The 17,402-nt window shown below is 61.5% G+C and overlaps 1 protein-coding gene across 1 annotated transcript; it reads left to right on the top strand.

Annotated features, from left to right (window-relative positions):
• The first annotated feature begins 392 nt into the window (after nucleotides 1-392).
• On the top strand, nucleotides 393-17,070 carry Dusp8 (dual specificity phosphatase 8). The gene is made up of 7 exons (XM_046444807.2): nucleotides 393-481; nucleotides 5,972-6,293; nucleotides 7,726-7,864; nucleotides 12,113-12,279; nucleotides 12,918-13,077; nucleotides 13,290-13,413; nucleotides 13,628-17,070. The coding sequence occupies exons 2-7, from the start codon at nucleotides 6,063-6,065 to the stop codon at nucleotides 14,676-14,678; spliced, it is 1,872 nt and encodes a 623-aa protein (XP_046300763.1). The 5' UTR covers nucleotides 393-481; nucleotides 5,972-6,062; the 3' UTR covers nucleotides 14,679-17,070.
• Nucleotides 17,071-17,402: the final 332 nt, after the last annotated feature.

The raw sequence follows: 17,402 nt of genomic DNA, 5'->3' as shown, positions 1-17,402 counted from the left end.
GCACTCGGGGCCGGGGCACGGCTGACGTCATCTGCCCTCGAGCTGCGCGTGCTGATTGGCTGCAGGTGACGTCAGGGGCTTTTTCGCTCGGCATGACCTCATCCCCGTTGGCGGCCCCGCCCTCCGCCCCGGGCCTGTCACTTGCTGCTCCCGGGGCTGCTGAGCCGGCTCCGCGGCCCCCGCCCCACCCGGACGCCGGAGCCCGAGCCCGGGCCGAGCTGAGCCGGAGCCGCCGGCCGCGCCCGCCGAGTCGCGGGCTGGGATGCGCGCCGCGAGCGCGCGTGCCCGCCCGCAGTGCGCGCTCTCCGGCTCGAGCGAGCGCTCCCCGCGGCGGCGGCGGCGGCGGCGGCGAGGGCGGCGGCGACGCGGCCAGTGCGCCCCCCCGGCCCCTGCCCCGGGCGGGCCCATGGGCGGCGCAGCGGAGCGAGCGCCCTGAGTGCGGCGCGGGTCCCGGTGCGTCCCGGCGGTGAGAGAGAACCAGGTGAGCGGGGCGCCGGGCCCGGCGGGGAGCGGGAGAACCGGTGGGGAGGGGTCGACCCAAGCGCCCGACACCCGCGCAGCGTCGAGGTCTCTCGGCGGGCGCCCGGGAGGAGGCGGCCCCAGTCCGCGAGCGCAGTTCTAGGGCCCAGCCCCGGCCTCGGCTCGCTGGGTACGCTCTGCGGACCCCCGCCCGGCTCAACGCCCGGGGGGCTGCTTTGCTTCTCCCCGAAATTCCTTCTTATTTGGGGGGGGGACGTGAATTAAGGACCCAGATGGGTTATTTGATGCAAACGCAGAGCTGTCGGAGCCCCTACGCCGCATCCCCTTTGGGGGCCAGAATGGGAGAAGGTCGTCCTTTGCCGGTAGGAGATGTGGAGCCTGGGCCGGCCATAGGAAAAACGGTCTTTGGCTCGCAGGAAGCCTCAGGAAAGGGTTCGGTCCACATCTGCGCGGGGAGAACCTGCAGATCCTCCTCTGGGTCAGGCTGCTCCACACCCGCACCTTGGGGGTGCTCAGCCTATGCGGAATAAAGACCATCCTTGCCGGCTGCAGAAGCAGACGCGGTGCTGGGGGAGGGGCCGGCTCAGCCAGCCTCCTAGGCCTTCTGCCCACCTGGGGAGGGGTGCAGGCCAGCTGCAGGGTGCCGACCAGCCTGGCCAGGAGAGGGAGGAGCAACAATAGACCCAGCCCCCACCAAGTCATCCCTGCTGGGTGAATTTGCTTTCTGACCTCCTGCTGCAAAGGTGCGCTGGATTTGCCGGGGAGTTGGGGGCCTTGGTGGTGCAGTGATGCGGTTGGAGATATTCTGGGAAAGAGGAAGCCGGTGGCACGCTCGGCTTAGCCCTGCGGTGCTCTGTTGTGCATTTCGGGATGGGGTGGGGTGTCGCAAGGCAGGAGAGCAGCCCTCTCTGTGCTGCATGCCCCTGCCCGAGGGGTCTGTGTAGAAGCACAGAGGACCCCCACAGACCATCTCACACCTGCTTGCTCCCAGAGCAGCCTTTTGAATTAGGGTGGCCTGCAGTGCCTGGCTCTGCACAGGGAGGACAGAGTTCTGTGTATTTGCTCTTCAGTTGACAAGCACCTGCCCCATGGGCAGATCATGTGACCAGGAGGTAGAAGTTCATCCTTAGGTCTGACTGAAATACCTCCAGTGGGGCCTCAGGAGAGTTGCTGGGCAATTATCTTCCCTCCTGCCCTCAGCCTTTGGGGAGGCTACCCCTGGGAGCAGAGATGCAGAGAGAGCTTCAAGTCCTCCTGTGTCAGGACTCCTCCTGGCATCTCTTCTCTTGGGCTCATGCTGATGTCTGGACCCAGAAGTTTCAACTGCGTTGGAGACCCAGGAGAGAGAATGGCTGGTTCGTGGCAGGTCTGGGGAGGCCTTGGTGGGCAGCTTAGAGAAAGCAGGGAAGGGTCCAAACTCACAGCAAGGGAGAAATGGCTCTGGTCACAAGACTTCAAGGACTGATGCCACCTCTGGGCTGCTCGGGACAGTGACTGACTGCAGCCCTGCAGATCAGGGGGGCTGCAAGGGCCAGGTGGGAGTGGAGGGAAACTTCTGGCCTCCCTCTCAAAGGCCTACTTGCTGTGCCTCTCCCACCCCAGGCTGGGCCCACTCCTGTTCCTGGGAACTGAGGTGGCCTCCATGCCACTCTCCAGTCCAGTGCTGGCTCTGCATGGCCTTACCATTGTCCCAGCCAAAGCAGACTATGTCCCCACTTGCCCCAGAGAGCTGAGGGGAGGGAGGGGCAAGAGCACTGGACTAACCCTTGTGAGCACTGGAACCCCTGTCTCCTGATGACCCCTCCAGTCTCCCTTCCTGGCCTCCAGAGGTGCCCCTGGGTGACAGTGAGCCAGCATCTCAGCAGCTGACTTCTCCATCATCAGTTCTTGTCTGAACTTCTTGTTTGAGCAGGGGAAGGGAGACACCATCCCTGTCCTCCAGCGGCTGATGGCTCTGGGAGCCATCTCTAGAGGTAGTGAGTTCCCTCTTACTAGGTGTAAGCAGGAGGTAGCTTGGTGAGTGTGCTATCAGTTGTGGCAGGCCCCAGTACTTGACTGTTGCTAGTCACTTATGCGCTCGGGGACACGAATGCTGTGTGGAGGCCTTAGGTGTAGGAGTCAGTGTGTGAGTTCTCAGAGCTAGTACCTGGGGTACAGGTGTACTGAGATGCTCAGGGATTTTGGTATGCAGAGGGTGAGCACATGTGTGTGAATATGCACATGGGCGTGTGCACACTCTGGCACCTCATGTGTTCGCACCTGCATCCCTGTGAGAGTAATTACACACGGGAAGAGGTAGATTGTAGGCCATCCAGGTTCAGCGGCTGTGCAAGGGGTGTGTGTCTTCCTGCATCTGCAGAGGGCAGTGTGGGCCCAGGAGCCAGGCTGGGCTGTGAGGGAGCTGGAAGGTCATAGCCTGGGACATTGGACTTGGGGCCCCCTTTCCTCTGAGCCCTTCAGACTGTACCTGCAGGTCTTGCCCCACTAGGACTTCCTCTTGCCCACACCAGGCTCTGAAATAGCAGGGTGACAGCTGTTCTCCCACCCTGGTTCCCAGGTTCCTAGGTTCCCAGGAATGGGGTATGGGTCAGGCCTGGGGGGGGGGGCTTGATGGGGTGCTGGCCCGCCTCAGTTCCCCCTGCTTGTCCTAACCCTGCTGACCTGCTCAGGGCTGACCCAACCTCTCCACTCCCCACATACTCCGCCCAGCTCTGGACTCTGATCAGAGCATCTGGCGAAGGCCAAAGGGGAGGGCCTGTCCACCCCGCAGCATGCACCCTGGGGGCACCAGGGTGCAGAGATTTCTGCAGGAGGGTGTGCTCTGGCCAGACCTTCCCCATGCTGACAAGAAAGCCTCAGAGGAGGCAGGCGGGAGCCAGTGAACTGCAGTGCGAGGCGGATCCTGGGAATTAAGAGTAGGTAGGGCAGGGTGGGGGACGGGCTTCTTCACAGGCTGGGGCCAAGGCAGGCCCAGCTACAGGGCACCTGCTGTGAGGAGTGGGAGCCAGCGGGGAGGGGCGACCTGCGGCTCAGCAGAGCAGAGCAGCCTGTGCTGTGGCTGCTGTGGCTGTTGCCTGGCACCTCTGCGTTGCCATGGTGACGATGGAGGTGCTAAGTTGCTAATGAGTCCCCCTCGGCTGCAAATAACAATACTATAGTGGCTAATAGGGCCAAGCCTCAGCTCCGAGGGTTCCTGGGAGGCAGGGCAGGGACCAGGTACTAGGCCTTGAGCCACCTGCCCACCTCTCCAGCTCCCACCCAGGGCCCTGCAACCAGACTTGCCCTTCCCTGCCCTTCCCTCTGGGTCAGGCCTTCCACCACCACCCTCCTAGGCCTGCGCTGGTTGCCTGTCTTCTGAATGGGCACCTGTCCATCCCAGCTTCCTTCAGGGCTGTGTAAGGGCCAGGGCCTGTGAGTGCTGGGCCTCTCCCAGCTGCCTGTCCTTCTGTACTGGGCGTCCTCTGCTTCTGTTGCTTCAGGTGAGAGCATTGCCCACTTAGCAGGTGAGGATGTTGAGGCTCTGGGGTGGCAAGCCTGGGGACCCCCAGCCCCCAGTGTCCCTACCTCACTGTGGCCTGCTCTTGCTCTAGCCGCCCAGGGCAGAAGTTCTGCCCAGGCCTGCACAAGCTGCTTTCTCTTGTCCAGAAGACCTGCTGGCCCTTCACCAACTTATACAGGATTCAGGTTAGAATTCAGGAGAACTTCCCAAGACAGTTCATATAGGAATTAAATCTGTAGGCAGGGCCCCCTTCAGGAGGCAGCAATCCCCTCAGCAAGTAGGTAGGAAACCCCTCACTCAGCAGGCAGGGATTGTCACTGTTGAACTGGCCCCAGGGAGAGGCAGCAATCCTGGCCTTCCCCCAGTGGAGGAATGAGGCGAGATGGCAGGCATGGGAATCAGTGAGTGGGACTCACGGTCCCCATGCCCCTGTGCTGCCCCTCAGCACTCCACAGTTTTGTGGCTCAGCATACGGCTACCCTTCTGGCCTAGTGAGGCCAGCTGTGGCAGGGCAGGAGGGGAGAGGTCAGGGGCTGAGCTGGAAGTGCCCGAGGAAAGGAGTTCTGGGGGTGGCCAGGGGCAGCAGGGCTCCATCCTGCCCCACTACATCTGTTGGTGGCTGTGTCGAGGCTCCTCTGTACCCGCCTAGCTACTCTGCCCCCCTCTCTGGGATTCTGCCCACAGCCGTCACCCACTGGCCTAAGAGCTGACCCAGGGGATAGAGAGCAAGTGGCAGCTGTCACTGTGGTCCCCAGCTTCATGGAGCTGTTTGTAATGTCTTGAGGTCAGGTGTGCCACTCCAGGGCCCCACGTGGCTGTGGGTTGAGGGCTCATTGAGGGGGTTTTGCCCACCTTGTCCCTCTGCTACAGGCTCTGGGGTACGCCCTGGGCTGGTACAGATAGGGTACAGTACAGACCTCCACTGAAAGGCTACCATGGCACTGGGGGGCTGGAGCCACGCGGGGCCACCCAGGACCCTGGGTTCTGTCCAGCCTCCTTGTGTGTGACCTGGGTGGGTCTCACCCCTGCCCTGAGCCTCCTTTTCCCCGTATGTAAAGCAGACTTGTCATCCCTGACACTGTGTCTGCTAAGGGGCTGTGAGGCTTGAGGGCACCTAGAGAAAGGCCAGTGCTGGCCGGTGACAGGGGATATAGGACTTGACACCAAGCCTGCAGGAAGGGCTTCCAGTGTCCCCAGGTGCCTGCCACCTCTAAACACCCCTCAGCCCGAGGACATTTGGGGCCATGCTGAGGCCCTCCGGGGCTCTGAGCTTCATCTGCAGGCTGCCCCGAAGGGGCCCTGAGACCCCAGGCCGCTGCTGAGCCGAGCACTGCCCCGCACACCCCACAGGGGCCATGCACTCACCCCCACCCCTTTGTGCAGCAGGTAGCGTGGGCCAAGCCTCGGCCTGCAGAACTGGGGCAGTGCAGTCCCTGTCCTCACATCCAGGCTCCCCCTCCAGCACCCTGGCCTTCAGCATCCAGGAGCCATAGCCAGCAGAGGCAGTGCCAGCCCCCGCCCCCACCAGGGTTGGGATTATCGGCTCAGAGAGCTGCCCTGGGAGGTGAGCCTCTAGGGATTGGCCTGTGGCACTGTGCCAGGGAAGGAGGGCAGAGGGGCGAGGGCAAGCTCTGGACCGTCTTACTCGGGGTGGGTAGACAAAGAAGAGGCCAACGGGCCAGAGAACAGAGGAGTGTAGATGCATGCCAGGGTCCAGAGGAAGGACCCTGGGGACAGTCTGGACCCTTTTTCTGGGTCCCTCTTACCCTCCTCTGCCTCCTTGTGCCTTGAGCAGCTGCTGATGCCAGGACTGGACAGTGCAGGGGCTGGACAGGGTCTCCTGTGTCCTCCACCCTGGGTGAGACTGATGCGTCTGGGACAAAGTGCTCCAGGTGCATGTCCGGGTTCCAGCTCCAGCCTGCCCAGGAGTCTCTTGCCCCCCCCCCCCGCCCCGGGGCCTGTGGCGCTGCTGACAGCCTGCCTCTCCCTCAGGTCTGGCACCATGCACTAGGGCAGTCTCCACGCCGCAAGGCCGTACCCTCCTCACTTCAGGGTCACCCTCCCCACCACACACTGCCCCACCATGGCCGGGGACCGGCTCCCGAGGAAAGTGATGGACGCCAAGAAGCTGGCCAGCCTGCTGCAAGGCGGGCCTGGGGGGCCTCTGGTCATTGACAGCCGCTCCTTTGTGGAGTACAACAGTTGGCACGTGCTGAGCTCCGTCAACATCTGCTGCTCCAAGCTGGTGAAGCGGCGGCTGCAGCAGGGCAAAGTGACCATCGCGGAGCTCATCCAGCCCGCTGTGCGCAGTCAGGTACCCTTCGCCTGTCCCCGAGAGTGTCCCCGTCACCTCGTAGTGCACAGCAGAACCTCCTCTGCCCCTGAACCCACACTGGGCTCTCTTGCTCATTTGCCAGCCTCCTGCCTGTCTGCGTGCCCACTCAGATCATCGAGGTGGTGGGCTTGCCACACCGAGGTGTAGCCCCTCACAGGGTACAGAGAACGACGAGAGACACAGGGGCCAGGGGGCTGACACACACGCAGGCACAGCTGGGTGGCCACTCTGACTGCCATGAGGGCAGGAGGAGTGGTCTGGGGCCCACGCTGAGCAGTCCATATGGCTAGCTTCCCAGCCCTTCCCTCACCCCCGGGGTCTTCAGTGAGCCAGAATTCTCTCTGTGGCCCCCCAGGAATGTCCTTGCAGGAAGGAACAGTTCATTTGGACAGTTCATTTCTCCTCAGAACCACTGAATCCAGCTACTAGGGAGGGACACTGAGCCAGTGACCTGTGTGGGCAGCAGCAACCCCTCCTACCACCTTAGGTTGGGGCAGCCTGGAGGCTTAGGGAGCATCCTGGTCACAGTTCTTCCCCACTGCAGGCTGGGATGTGAGAGGAGCCAGGTGGGATGGCTGCTTGTCAGGAGTCCCCACTCAAGGCCAGAATGGCTCCCCGTGGCTCCAGTGAAGGGAATCCTGTGATTAATCACCCCCAATGAGGACTCCTGGCCGGAGTGCAATCCCATTGGCTGCCGATGACATCATCCAGCCAGGGTTGGTGGCTCAGCTGGCTTAAGGACTGAGTGTGCTTGGGGGGTGGGGACCTCAGCCTGTCTGAGCAAAAACGCTCAACATCTGGCCCCAAGACTGGCCTGTGGGGTAGGGAGGAGGGCAGCAGGAGCCCCAGGCCTGCATCCTGGCTTGGCAGGTGGGGTCCCCTGCAGCCTCAGTTCCTCCATCAAGGGGCTGGAGGGGAGAGGAGTCAGGTGGGCCAGCAGTCAGCTCACTGAGCCTGGACCCAGGGCACTGCTTTGAAATCCAAGAAACATGCTTCTAAGAGCCTGAGGATGGCTCAGCCACCCTGGAAGCCAGCTCAGACCTCATACATGTGGCACAGGACCTGTCACTCTCCTGTGTCTCCGACATGGGCCTGGCCACAGTGGACAGCCACTCTATTTCCTTCATCATGAGCCCCTCTGTCTTTCCCTGGTCTGATGCCTGTCTGCAAGGCCATGGGTGTTTGCCCCTGCCCAGGTGGGGTATGTGTGTGTGTGTCTGGGCAGGTGAAGGAGAATGTGTGAGGTTGTGGCGGCACCTGCCCACCCTCAGGGAGCAAGGTGACAGCACCCCCTCCTCTGGGCCTCTGACCCCTCACTCTTTCCCTGAACCAGAGGCAACAGGCAGTGGCAGGACACAGGGCACCTGATGGGTGCCCATGGCGCCCTGACCTCTGCCCTCACGGTCCCCAGGTGGAGGCCACGGAACCACAGGACGTGGTGGTCTATGACCAGAGCACTCGGGACGCCAGTGTGCTGGCAGCAGACAGCTTCCTGTCCATCCTGCTCAGCAAGCTGGACGGCTGCTTCGACAGTGTGGCCATCCTCACAGGTGAGCTCAAAGGGGCCCCTGCCGGGACACCTTCTCCTCTTTCCCCACTGTCTCCTTGGCTGGGATGGGGTGTCCAAGGAGGCCAGTGTCTGCTGGGGCAGTGGGGAGGCTTCAGTGCCTCTAGTTCTCACGCTTCAGGACCTGGGTAACCTGGGCCTGCCGCCATGGTCAGCAGGTAGAAAGGTAGACAGGAGGAAACCCCAAGGCCAGTTCTTTTAGAGCAGGGCCAGGGACCCAAGCTCTGGGTCACAGGGCAGAGGCAGAGGCCCCACCCTTGGGAATCTGTCTGAGCTAGAACTGGTCTGTACCAAGGGGGTCTCCCTGAAGGCCACAGCTGACCACAGCCTGCTTAGCCAGGGCTGCTGCCTGGGGTTACCTGTTCTGCATCAGCAGCCCTGGCCCTGTGGCTCCACACTGGAGACTGAAAGCCCCTGGCACACACACACACACTCACTCACACACATGCACACTCACAGGCAATGGTGAGAGGGATTCTGTGGGATCTACTTCCTGGGGAGGGGGCCCAGGTCCCAGAGGAGCCAGATGGTGTGTCCCAGGAATGCCCTCGCTCCCCCCCTGGGTCTGAGGTTTTTATCAGCATTCCTGCAACCCAACCTCTGTGCACCACAGGGTGTAGCAGGCAGGTGGAGAGTGGAGGCTCAAGACAGCACATACCCACCCTGTGGAGGACAGTGGGATGGCCAGCGAGCAACCAGGCTGGCCCTCTGGCTTTGGTACCTAGCAGGCACAGTGGCCCCCAACCCAGGCCTTGGGGACCTGCAGACCACATTAGTCAGGCTGCTGGGTAGGCCTCCTGAGGGGCATCTAGGAGGCTTGGGGTTCTGTACCACATGCAAGGTACTTGCTATAGTCTCTTGTGTCTGAATGAGTTGACACCCACCCTGCGGTCACTGTGCTGGGCACCTGGCAATTGCAGCCATGTGTCCCACTTGTGATGTCTGGGGGCATCGGTGGTTTGCGGTGCCTGTGTGTGAACTTGGGACCCATAAGCACAGCACAGAGCTGCACACCCTGGAATCTAGTCCTCTTCCCCTAGGTTACCGTTTGGAGGTCAAGTCAGAGTGGAGGGAGGGAGGAGTCCTGGGCATAACAGGAACCCTTCTGGGTCCAGCTTGCCACCCTCGCCAGGAGTGGGAGCCATGAGGCTTTTCTGAGAGTCAGAAGTGGGTCTAGAACACACCTCCCTGATCTGCTTAGGGAGGGGGCCAGCGCTCAGAAGGGCCTACCTCCCTGGGGGTACAGGGTGGGGGGCTGGGGTTTGCCTGGAGGGCATGGCTGGTCTTGTCTGTCCCCTACCCACTCAGCTCTCAGCTTCCACCTGCTCTTCCCACTCTGAATATCCCCCCCTACAAGGTCTACGTCTGTCCCCAGTTCTCTAACGGCCCAGCCAGGAAGGAGGCATGCTCCCATCACATGAGGTGGGCTCATGGCGACACCAAGTGAGGACTCGAGTTCAGGCCAGCCTCCTGGCCTTGCCCACCAGCCCTCCTCCCTCAGGTGGGCATAGCCCCTGCTCTGAGCCAGCCCTCCCCTGAGCAGTGAGAAGGAGGGGAGTGGGGAGTAGGGAGGGAGCTGCCTGCCGTGACCACCAGCAGGGGTGCCTGGTCCCGGCTCCTCTGTTGTTCACTCCTGGGCCCGGACGAGAGGAGTGCCAGGGAGAGGAGGATGGCACAGTGGAGGGAAGGGGACGCCCTGGCAGGGCAGATCTGCGGCAAGCAGGAGCAGCACTGTTAATCCAGGGTCTGCTACTGTGACCCAGCCCCCACTCCACCGCTGCTACAGGCTGTCCTGTCCAGCAGGGGCAGGGACAGGAGAGGGCCTAGCTCTTCAAAGCAGCGGTGTGCCCTCCCTGGAGCCAGTGCCTGCTGGAGTGTCGGTCCTACAGAAGGAGGGCAGGTAGTGTCACGATAGTGCCCCCAACCCAGCCCTTGCAGCCCAGTCCAGACACCCCAGAAGGCCCTCTACCCCCACGGGAGCTGCAGCAAGAGCCCTCCCTGAGTCCAGAGGGACTGGGAACCCTTTCGGGCTCTGTGCTCCCATGCAGGCAGCTGCGAGTCTGGGACCCTGTTCTCGGGGCAGCAGGAAAGGTGAACGTGGGGTCTGTCTGGCGGCACACATGCCAGTACCTGCCCTTTGGCGTGTGTCTGAGATTTCCTTGTGGCTAGCAGGTGTGCCCTCCATGACCCCAGAGAACAGGCAGCCTTGGTGGGCTGTAGGAAGGTGTCCTTGGGAAATGGCTGGAGGCTAGGGAGGCTCCTAGGCCCCTCAGAGACCCACTCATTAAAGTTTGGTGCCCCTCCCTTGCCAGAACATCCCCAGAGCCCTGACAGCTCTGAAATCCTGAAACCTAGAGACTCTATAGAAACACCCAACTTGCCTGGCTCTGCCTGGGGGTCCTGGGAGGCTTCCCTGGGACATGGCTGAGAAGGCTACCAGGTGGCCACACATGCCAGAACTTCCCTGCTTTGGGAGGAGACGGGGGGGGGGGGGGGACACTCTGATGGAATCCACACCCCATGCTGTGGCCAGGGGCGCAGGGAGAGCAGAGAGGTCCCTGGGAGAGTCGGGGAGAAGCATGCACTGGGGAAGAGTCTGGAGAGACCCAACCCTCCCAGGTCCTGACCTCTGCAGGAACATGCAGGGCTACCCTGGCTCTGGGCTGTGAGCAGGAGCGCGCCCCCCCGCCCCCTGCCCCCCGCCAGCCCCCACAGCACCCAGCTCAACCTCCCCTCAGGGGACCTGTGAGCTGCAGCACTCCCAGTGCCAACATCACCTGCTCCTTCCTGTCCAGCCAGCAGTTCCTAAGGAAGGAACCACTTCTCCTCCAAAGCTGGGGCCTGAATGCTCCCAGGTCATCTCCATGCCCCCTCCAAGTCAAGCCTTCTTTAGGTGTACAGGAAGCCCACACAGCACACATTCTGGGTGGATATTGTATCAGCTATCTGTGAGCTGGACCGGGGTGAGGCCAAAGTGCCAGACTTCTCTGTCCTCAAGAAGTGTGGAGGTCCCTGGCACCCACTCCTGAAGACCAGGGCAGGAAATAGCATGGGTATTCCCAGGCCCAAGACCCTGCCTCCACTTTCCTGCCCTTTCCCATGGGATGGGGTGGGTCTGAGCTATTGTCTCATGTGCTAGATAATCGGTTGAGGCCAGAAACAGGAACCCACTCGCTATGAGGGTTGTCTCCCAAGAAATGTGGACACCCCGGGGAATTCTAGACAGGTCTCAGCTTGCCCTATCAAGAACTGGTGGCCACTGGATGGGTGCTGGTCAGACTCAGCAGTCACCCCAGCCAGGTCAGGTGTGGCCAGGTCCATTCTCCTGTCTCCCTAGTCACTCTTATCTTTGAGCTGCACAGCAATGCTGTGTGGCAGGCAGGATAAGGAAACTGAGGCCAGAGGCCTGCTGTGCCCTGTGTGGCTGAGTCAGACACACCAGGGACTCCTGCTTGAGTCTCTTCAGCCATCAGTGGAAGGTTCCCTTCATAGTCTGGGGCCTGGGACTTGCCTGCACCTGGAAGGTGGCAGGGCACACGCCTGCCGTGTGGCAGGGGCAGATGCTCCCTGTGCCCAGGTTTCTCCTGTTGTTGGAACAGAGCTCCGACCAGAACACAGATGTCCCTGCGGGCTATGCCAATCCTAGTGGGTGATGTCATGCCCGGGGCAGGGAAGGGCCCTCTAGAAGCCCTTACCTCGGAGGCCTGGCACCAGAGCCCAGGCGTGGGGCTGCCAGCCAAGTGGAGTCAGGGAGGGATTGCATCAGTGCAGCAGAGGAGACGGGAGGCCTGGCCTGGCCCTGGGCCAGCGGTGTGCTGGGACTGAGGATGGTGCTTCTCCCCAAGCTGTGTGACCCTTGCCCTCAACAGGAGACCCTGTGGGGGTCGGAGCCAGCCCTTGCCTGGGCCATCGCATGCTGTGCTAGCTGGCCACCTCGACCCCACATTTATGGGCATCACAGCAGCATCCACAGTGGGGCCATCCCTTAATTAGTATGAGAAGGAATGTGGGCGTAGGTGCAGGCTGTAAATGGGCGGCAGCACGCGCCCCCAGCGTGGCAGAGAGGCCTGCCAGCAGGAGACCAGGTACCTGGGCCAGAGGCTGGCTGGCCAGCTCTGCGCAGGGTCGGTAGGGTGTGGCTGAGCTGCGGCAGCGGGTGCAGTGCCCGGGCTCTCTCTCCTGCCCCAGCTGGCCAGCCGGCCTGACGTGCCTCCCGTGCCTCCTCCTACAGGCGGGTTTGCCACCTTCTCCTCCTGCTTCCCTGGCCTCTGCGAGGGCAAGCCTGCCACCCTGCTGCCCATGAGCCTCTCCCAGCCCTGCCTGCCTGTGCCCAGTGTGGGCCTGACCCGCATCCTGCCTCACCTCTACCTGGGCTCTCAGAAAGACGTCCTAAATAAGGTGTGTGCACTGCTAGGGATTCTGGCTGACAAGGGAAAGAAGCAGGGGTTCAAGAGCTAACTCCTGGGGTAGCCTGGGGGAGGAAGAGGGAAGGGGCGATGGATGAACCAGGGTGGGAGAGCATGTGATGGGGGCACAGGACAACAGAGGGCCCCAGCCCAACATAGCGGAGCAGGGCATGGGGGAGGTACCAGCAGGGCTGGGTGGAGAGACAGGCTCCCAGCCCCTTCCATGGTGGAGCTGGAGCCCGCATGCCAAACTGCTGATGTCACTGGGCCCCTGCCAGCTCTGAAAGAATCCCGTGTTTTAAAAATGGTGACAAGGGAAAAGGGTAAAGGCACCGCCCAGGCAACCATGAAATTCCTGGGAGCCTACCGCAGACTGTGGGCGGGGCTGCAGGGAGGCCAGCGGTCCCCCAGCTCCGGCTCAAGGCCTTTGGGCTCTGTCGTTGAGATGGGAGGGAGCTCCTAGGCCCAGCCCCTTCCACATGAACCAGGACCAACTGGGGCTTGGGATCTAGGCTCAGGAGCACCCCAACACTCACAGCCTTCAGGCTGCAGAGAAGAAGAGCGTCTAACCCCACCAGGGGGCTTCTCTTTTCTCTGCCACCTCTTCAACCCATCCTCCTTCCCCTCCAGGATCTGATGACCCAAAATGGAATAAGCTATGTCCTCAATGCCAGCAACTCCTGCCCCAAGCCAGACTTCATCTGCGAGAGCCACTTCCTGCGCATCCCCATCAATGACAACTACTGCGAGAAGCTGCTGCCCTGGCTGGACAAGTCCATCGAGTTCATTGGTGAGGCTGGGTGCTGCTGCTCCCCTCCCAGGAGGGCAAGCTGAGACAGAGGGGAGGCCAGCCACTGTGGCCACTCTGCTCAGGCAAGGGAGGGGTCCCTGAAAAGTAGCTGGGACTGTTGTTACAGGTGTGTGTGTGGGGGGTTGCTACCAAAGGGAGGGAGGGGCCTAGCGATTTCAGCTTTCACTTGGTCCCCATGGTTCTGCTCCCAGATAAAGCCAAGCTGTCCAGCTGCCAAGTCATCGTCCACTGTCTGGCTGGCATCTCCCGCTCTGCCACCATCGCCATCGCCTATATCATGAAGACCATGGGCATGTCCTCTGATGACGCCTACAGGTATTGCACTCCTCCTGGGTTCCAGGTGCTTGAACTCAGCAACCTATGGCCCACAGCATCCCCTCCCTTCCCCTCTCCACCCACTGGCATCCGAATGGCCCAACCTCCTGCCCTGGCCAGGAAGGGGAAGTCGAAGTCCGTGGGCACACATCAGTTGATGTGTGGGACCTGGTGAGAGCCTCTCCCACTGACTACCTCTCCTTGCCCACTCCAGGTTTGTGAAGGACCGGCGCCCATCCATCTCGCCCAACTTCAACTTCCTGGGCCAGCTGCTGGAGTATGAGCGGAGCCTGAAGCTACTGGCTGCCCTGCAGGGTGATGCGACCCACCCTGGGACCCCTGAATCCCTCCCAGGCCCTGCGGCAGGGGTCCCACTGCCCCGGCTGCCACCACCTACCTCAGAGAGCGCTGCGACGGGGAACGCAGCGACTACCGCAGCCAGGGAGGGCAGCCCAAGCACCGGTGGGGAGGCCCCAGTGCCCATGGCCCGGGCTACCAGCGCACTACAGCAGGGCCTCCATGGCCTACACCTCTCCTCCGACCGCCTCCAAGATACCAACCGCCTCAAGCGTTCCTTCTCGCTGGACATCAAGTCCGCCTACGCCCCCAGCCGGCGGCCAGATTGCCCGGGCCCGCCTGACCCTGGAGAGGCCCCTAAGCTCTGTAAGCTGGACAGCCCGTCGGGGGGTACGCTGGGTCTCCCCTCGCCCAGCCCCGACAGCCCGGACCCAGCACCCGAGGCGCGCCCACGTCCCCGCCGGCGGCCCCGGCCTCCCACTGGCTCTCCTGCGCGCTCCCCAGCCCATGGCCTCGGCCTGAACTTTGGCGATGCAGCCAGGCAGACTCCGCGGCATGGCCTCTCAGCCCTGTCGGCTGGACTGCCCGGACCAGGCCAGCCGGCTGGCGCAGGAACCTGGGCGCCTCCCCTGGATTCCCCAGGCACTCCGTCCCCAGACGGGCCCTGGTGCTTCAGCCCCGAGGGCGCGCAGGGGGCGGGTGGCACGCGGTTCTCAGCCTTCGGCCGGGCTGGTGTACCAGGACCAGGCAGTGACCTGCGGCGGCGGGAGGCGGCCCGGGCTGAGCCCCGGGAAGCGCGGACCGGCTGGCCCGATGAGCCGGCCCCCGACACGCAGTTCAAGCGGCGCAGCTGTCAGATGGAGTTCGAGGAGGGCATGGTGGAGGGGCGCGCGCGCGGCGAGGACCTGGCCGGTCTGGGCAAGCAGGCCAGCTTCTCCGGAAGCGTGGAGGTCATCGAGGTGTCTTGACCCCTCCGTGGGGTCTCCGCGCCCCTCTGCTGTCTTCAGCACTCCGGGCTCGGCCGCCAGTAGCCGGACCCAGTATAAATATATATTATATATAATGCAAAGAAAGGTAAATGGTTTTACTGCGATTTTTATCGAGAAGTAAATATTTCGATTTTTTTATTTATTTAAGCTGTTCATTCTGGCAATGATTTGGCAACAGTGCAGGGCGGGCCTCGGAGCTCTATTTTTACTGTCTGGTATTTAACTGAAACACAGTTTCTAAGCAATAGGAGGCCACCTTCAGTTGCAAGCTGGGTGCCAGGCTGGGGCCCCTTCCCGCTCCCTTCCCAGGAAACACTGCTGACCTTGCAAAGAGGCTGCCAGCTTTCATGCACTTTTTACTTAAGAAAAAGGGGAAAAAGGAGAAAAAAAAAAAACTTTGCCACAAACTGAGCCGCAGAACCTCCCTTTTCCCCTCCTGCCTCTTTCTCCCATGTCCCTTCTCTTCTCCCTTCTTGGGCTCTGCACCAAAGCCATAAGTGGGGGAGGGGCCCTGGGAGCTGGGGCCCTCCCAGGAGGTGCCAACCCCCAGCTCCAGGTGCCAAGTCTTGACTTGAGGAGCACCTTGCTGCCCACCACCCCACTGCTGTTCCCTGGCAGGTGTTGGTGAGCACTGGGTCCAATGGGGCTAGGGTTTTCAGAGGGGCTTAGCAAAGGGGACTCCTAAGAGTCAGGTACGGTGGCCTCCAGGACAGGGATGGGGTTGGAAATGGCTTCCCACTCCTGCCTGAGTCTCTCTGTTCCTCAGAATGGCCTCCATTCAGAGGAGGCTGCTCCCATCTCCTCTCCTTGGGGATGCCCCCTAAAGCCCCTGCCCAGGGGGAAGCCCAGTGAGAGACCTGGGCTCCCCGGGACTCCTGTGTCAGGCAGGAGGAGCCAGGCTAGCCAGGGCTCTGGGCCCGTCTGTGAGGAGGGCATGGGTTTAGGATCTTGTTCTGGGCTCTTCTCCAACCCAACACCAGCCTCAGGCAGGTCTTGGAATTCAGGTGGACACCTGCAGGCTGAGTGGCCTTGGAAGACAGGCCTACCTTGCACAGGGAGTTCACACCTGCCAAACCTGCATGCTTCCAGGGGATGGGGCCTCTGACTTTGGGTGAGCCATCCCAAGGCAGAGGAAGGCTCCAGACAGGAGCAGATGCTGGAGAAATCCCCTTTTCTGCCCCAACCCCCACAGGGGCCTCTCAGGAGAGAAACTCCCAGTACACCCCTTTCCCGGGGCACTCTCCCTGTATCTTCAAGGTGACTTGCCAGCCCCACCCCCCAGGGGGCTTTTTGGCCCAGGAGGGCCAGCCTCCAGCCTCGGGATAAAGGCAAAAGAGAAACCCCCGTCACTGTCCCATATTCTCTTAAGTCATAGGGACACAAGGCTTTGAGGGCAAGATACAGGCCCCTGCCCCTCAGGTGTCCTAGAGTCTAGGATTTGGCTGTCACCTTAGGAAGGGGCCAAGGGCTTGGCCAGAGGGAGGCTCACGCAGGACTGGCTCCTGTAGCAGGCCTGGGTCCTGCAGCCTGCTGCCCCCAACACCCCCTCGGCCTTGTCTTTCTATTTGTTCTTCATTTGACCTACACTCTGTGTTCCTGTTGTTCCTCCTTTCGGCAAAAGTCCTGTTCCTGCTCCCTCTGTCCCACCCACCCTGTCCCCCCAAAAATAAGCTATCATTGTTGTATTTGCAATCTATGGATTAGAGGTTTAAGTATTTATTATTATTGGTTAATATTATTATTATTAATTATGTAAATTTGCCTCCTGTCTGTCGTGTTGGGTTTCTGAGGTGACCCTGGGTGTGGAGGATGCACTGGCTCCCCCCTCCTCGCCCCACCCCTGCTGTCCCGGAGACAGTGGTCTAGGGCCACTGGTTGAGCCCCCAAACTCTGGGGCAGGTCCCAAGGCCCCTTTCCTGCCCTCCCCAGGTGTGGCTTCTGTCCTGGGGTATATAGGGCTGGCAGCCTGTCTCTGCTCTCACTCTGTGACACTGGTCTTGGCTGCCACCTCCTGTGTGCCAGGGAGGCTGGGCACAAGCTCTTCCCTGGTACCTTTCCACCTACTGTCTGAGGTACGGAGGGGTCACTGGGTCCCATCCAAGCCTCTCCACCCATCCTACCCCACCCACCTGGCCACTGCCTGGCATTGAGATGGCCCAGAATGGACCTGGCCCCCTCCTATTATTTGCTGGAAAGTCCAGCGCAGGAGAAGCGGCCAGTCCCCCACCCAAGGCTCCCGGTCCCTGAGGACTGGGACGCCAGCCTGCTGCCCTTCAGACTCCTGCCCCCATGGGCTGCACTTTCCTGTTCCCTCCTTTTGTATTTGGAAACAATGTGCTGTAATAAATCCTAAGACGGATGTTTTCCCAGAGCCTGGCTGCCTCTTTCTTCATGCAGGTGGTGGGCAGGGGTGGGGGTGGGGAGCAGTCTGGAAGCTCCCTGAGGCCAGGACCCTGGTGCATTGGGCCTGCTTGCCTCTTGCTGTGTGAGCAAAGTGCTGGGGGAGGGGGCAGCTTGTCCCTTGTGGCCAGGATGAGGAGGGACTGGTCTCGGGTGCACTCTTACCCTGTAAAATATCCTTTTTTATTGTTACCTGCTAGTAAAAGTAGAAGACTTAAAAACTCCCCTCACCCACAGCCCCACTGTCAACAGCTGGATGCAGCCCTGCAGAGGTCTGTACCTGTGTGTGCATGCTAGATAGTA

The sequence above is a fragment of the Marmota monax genome, unplaced genomic scaffold (genome assembly GCF_021218885.2).
Source record: "Marmota monax isolate L192 unplaced genomic scaffold, Marmota_monax_Labrador192_F-V1.1 WCK01_AAM20220418_F8-fsc00038, whole genome shotgun sequence".
Taxonomy (NCBI): domain Eukaryota; kingdom Metazoa; phylum Chordata; class Mammalia; order Rodentia; family Sciuridae; genus Marmota; species Marmota monax.
The sequence above is the reverse complement of the archived record's forward strand: the minus strand, read 5'-3'. Positions and strand labels throughout refer to the sequence as shown.

Bases quoted from the DNA above. Each gene is read 5' to 3' on its own strand.
- Dusp8 (XM_046444807.2), top strand. From the start codon at position 6,063: ATGGCCGGGGACCGGCTCCCGAGGAAAGTGATGGACGCCAAGAAGCTG. The intron at 6,294-7,725 runs GTACCCTTCGCC...CACGGTCCCCAG, and splicing joins AGCCCGCTGTGCGCAGTCAG to GTGGAGGCCACGGAACCACA. The intron at 12,280-12,917 runs GTGTGTGCACTG...CTTCCCCTCCAG, and splicing joins AGAAAGACGTCCTAAATAAG to GATCTGATGACCCAAAATGG.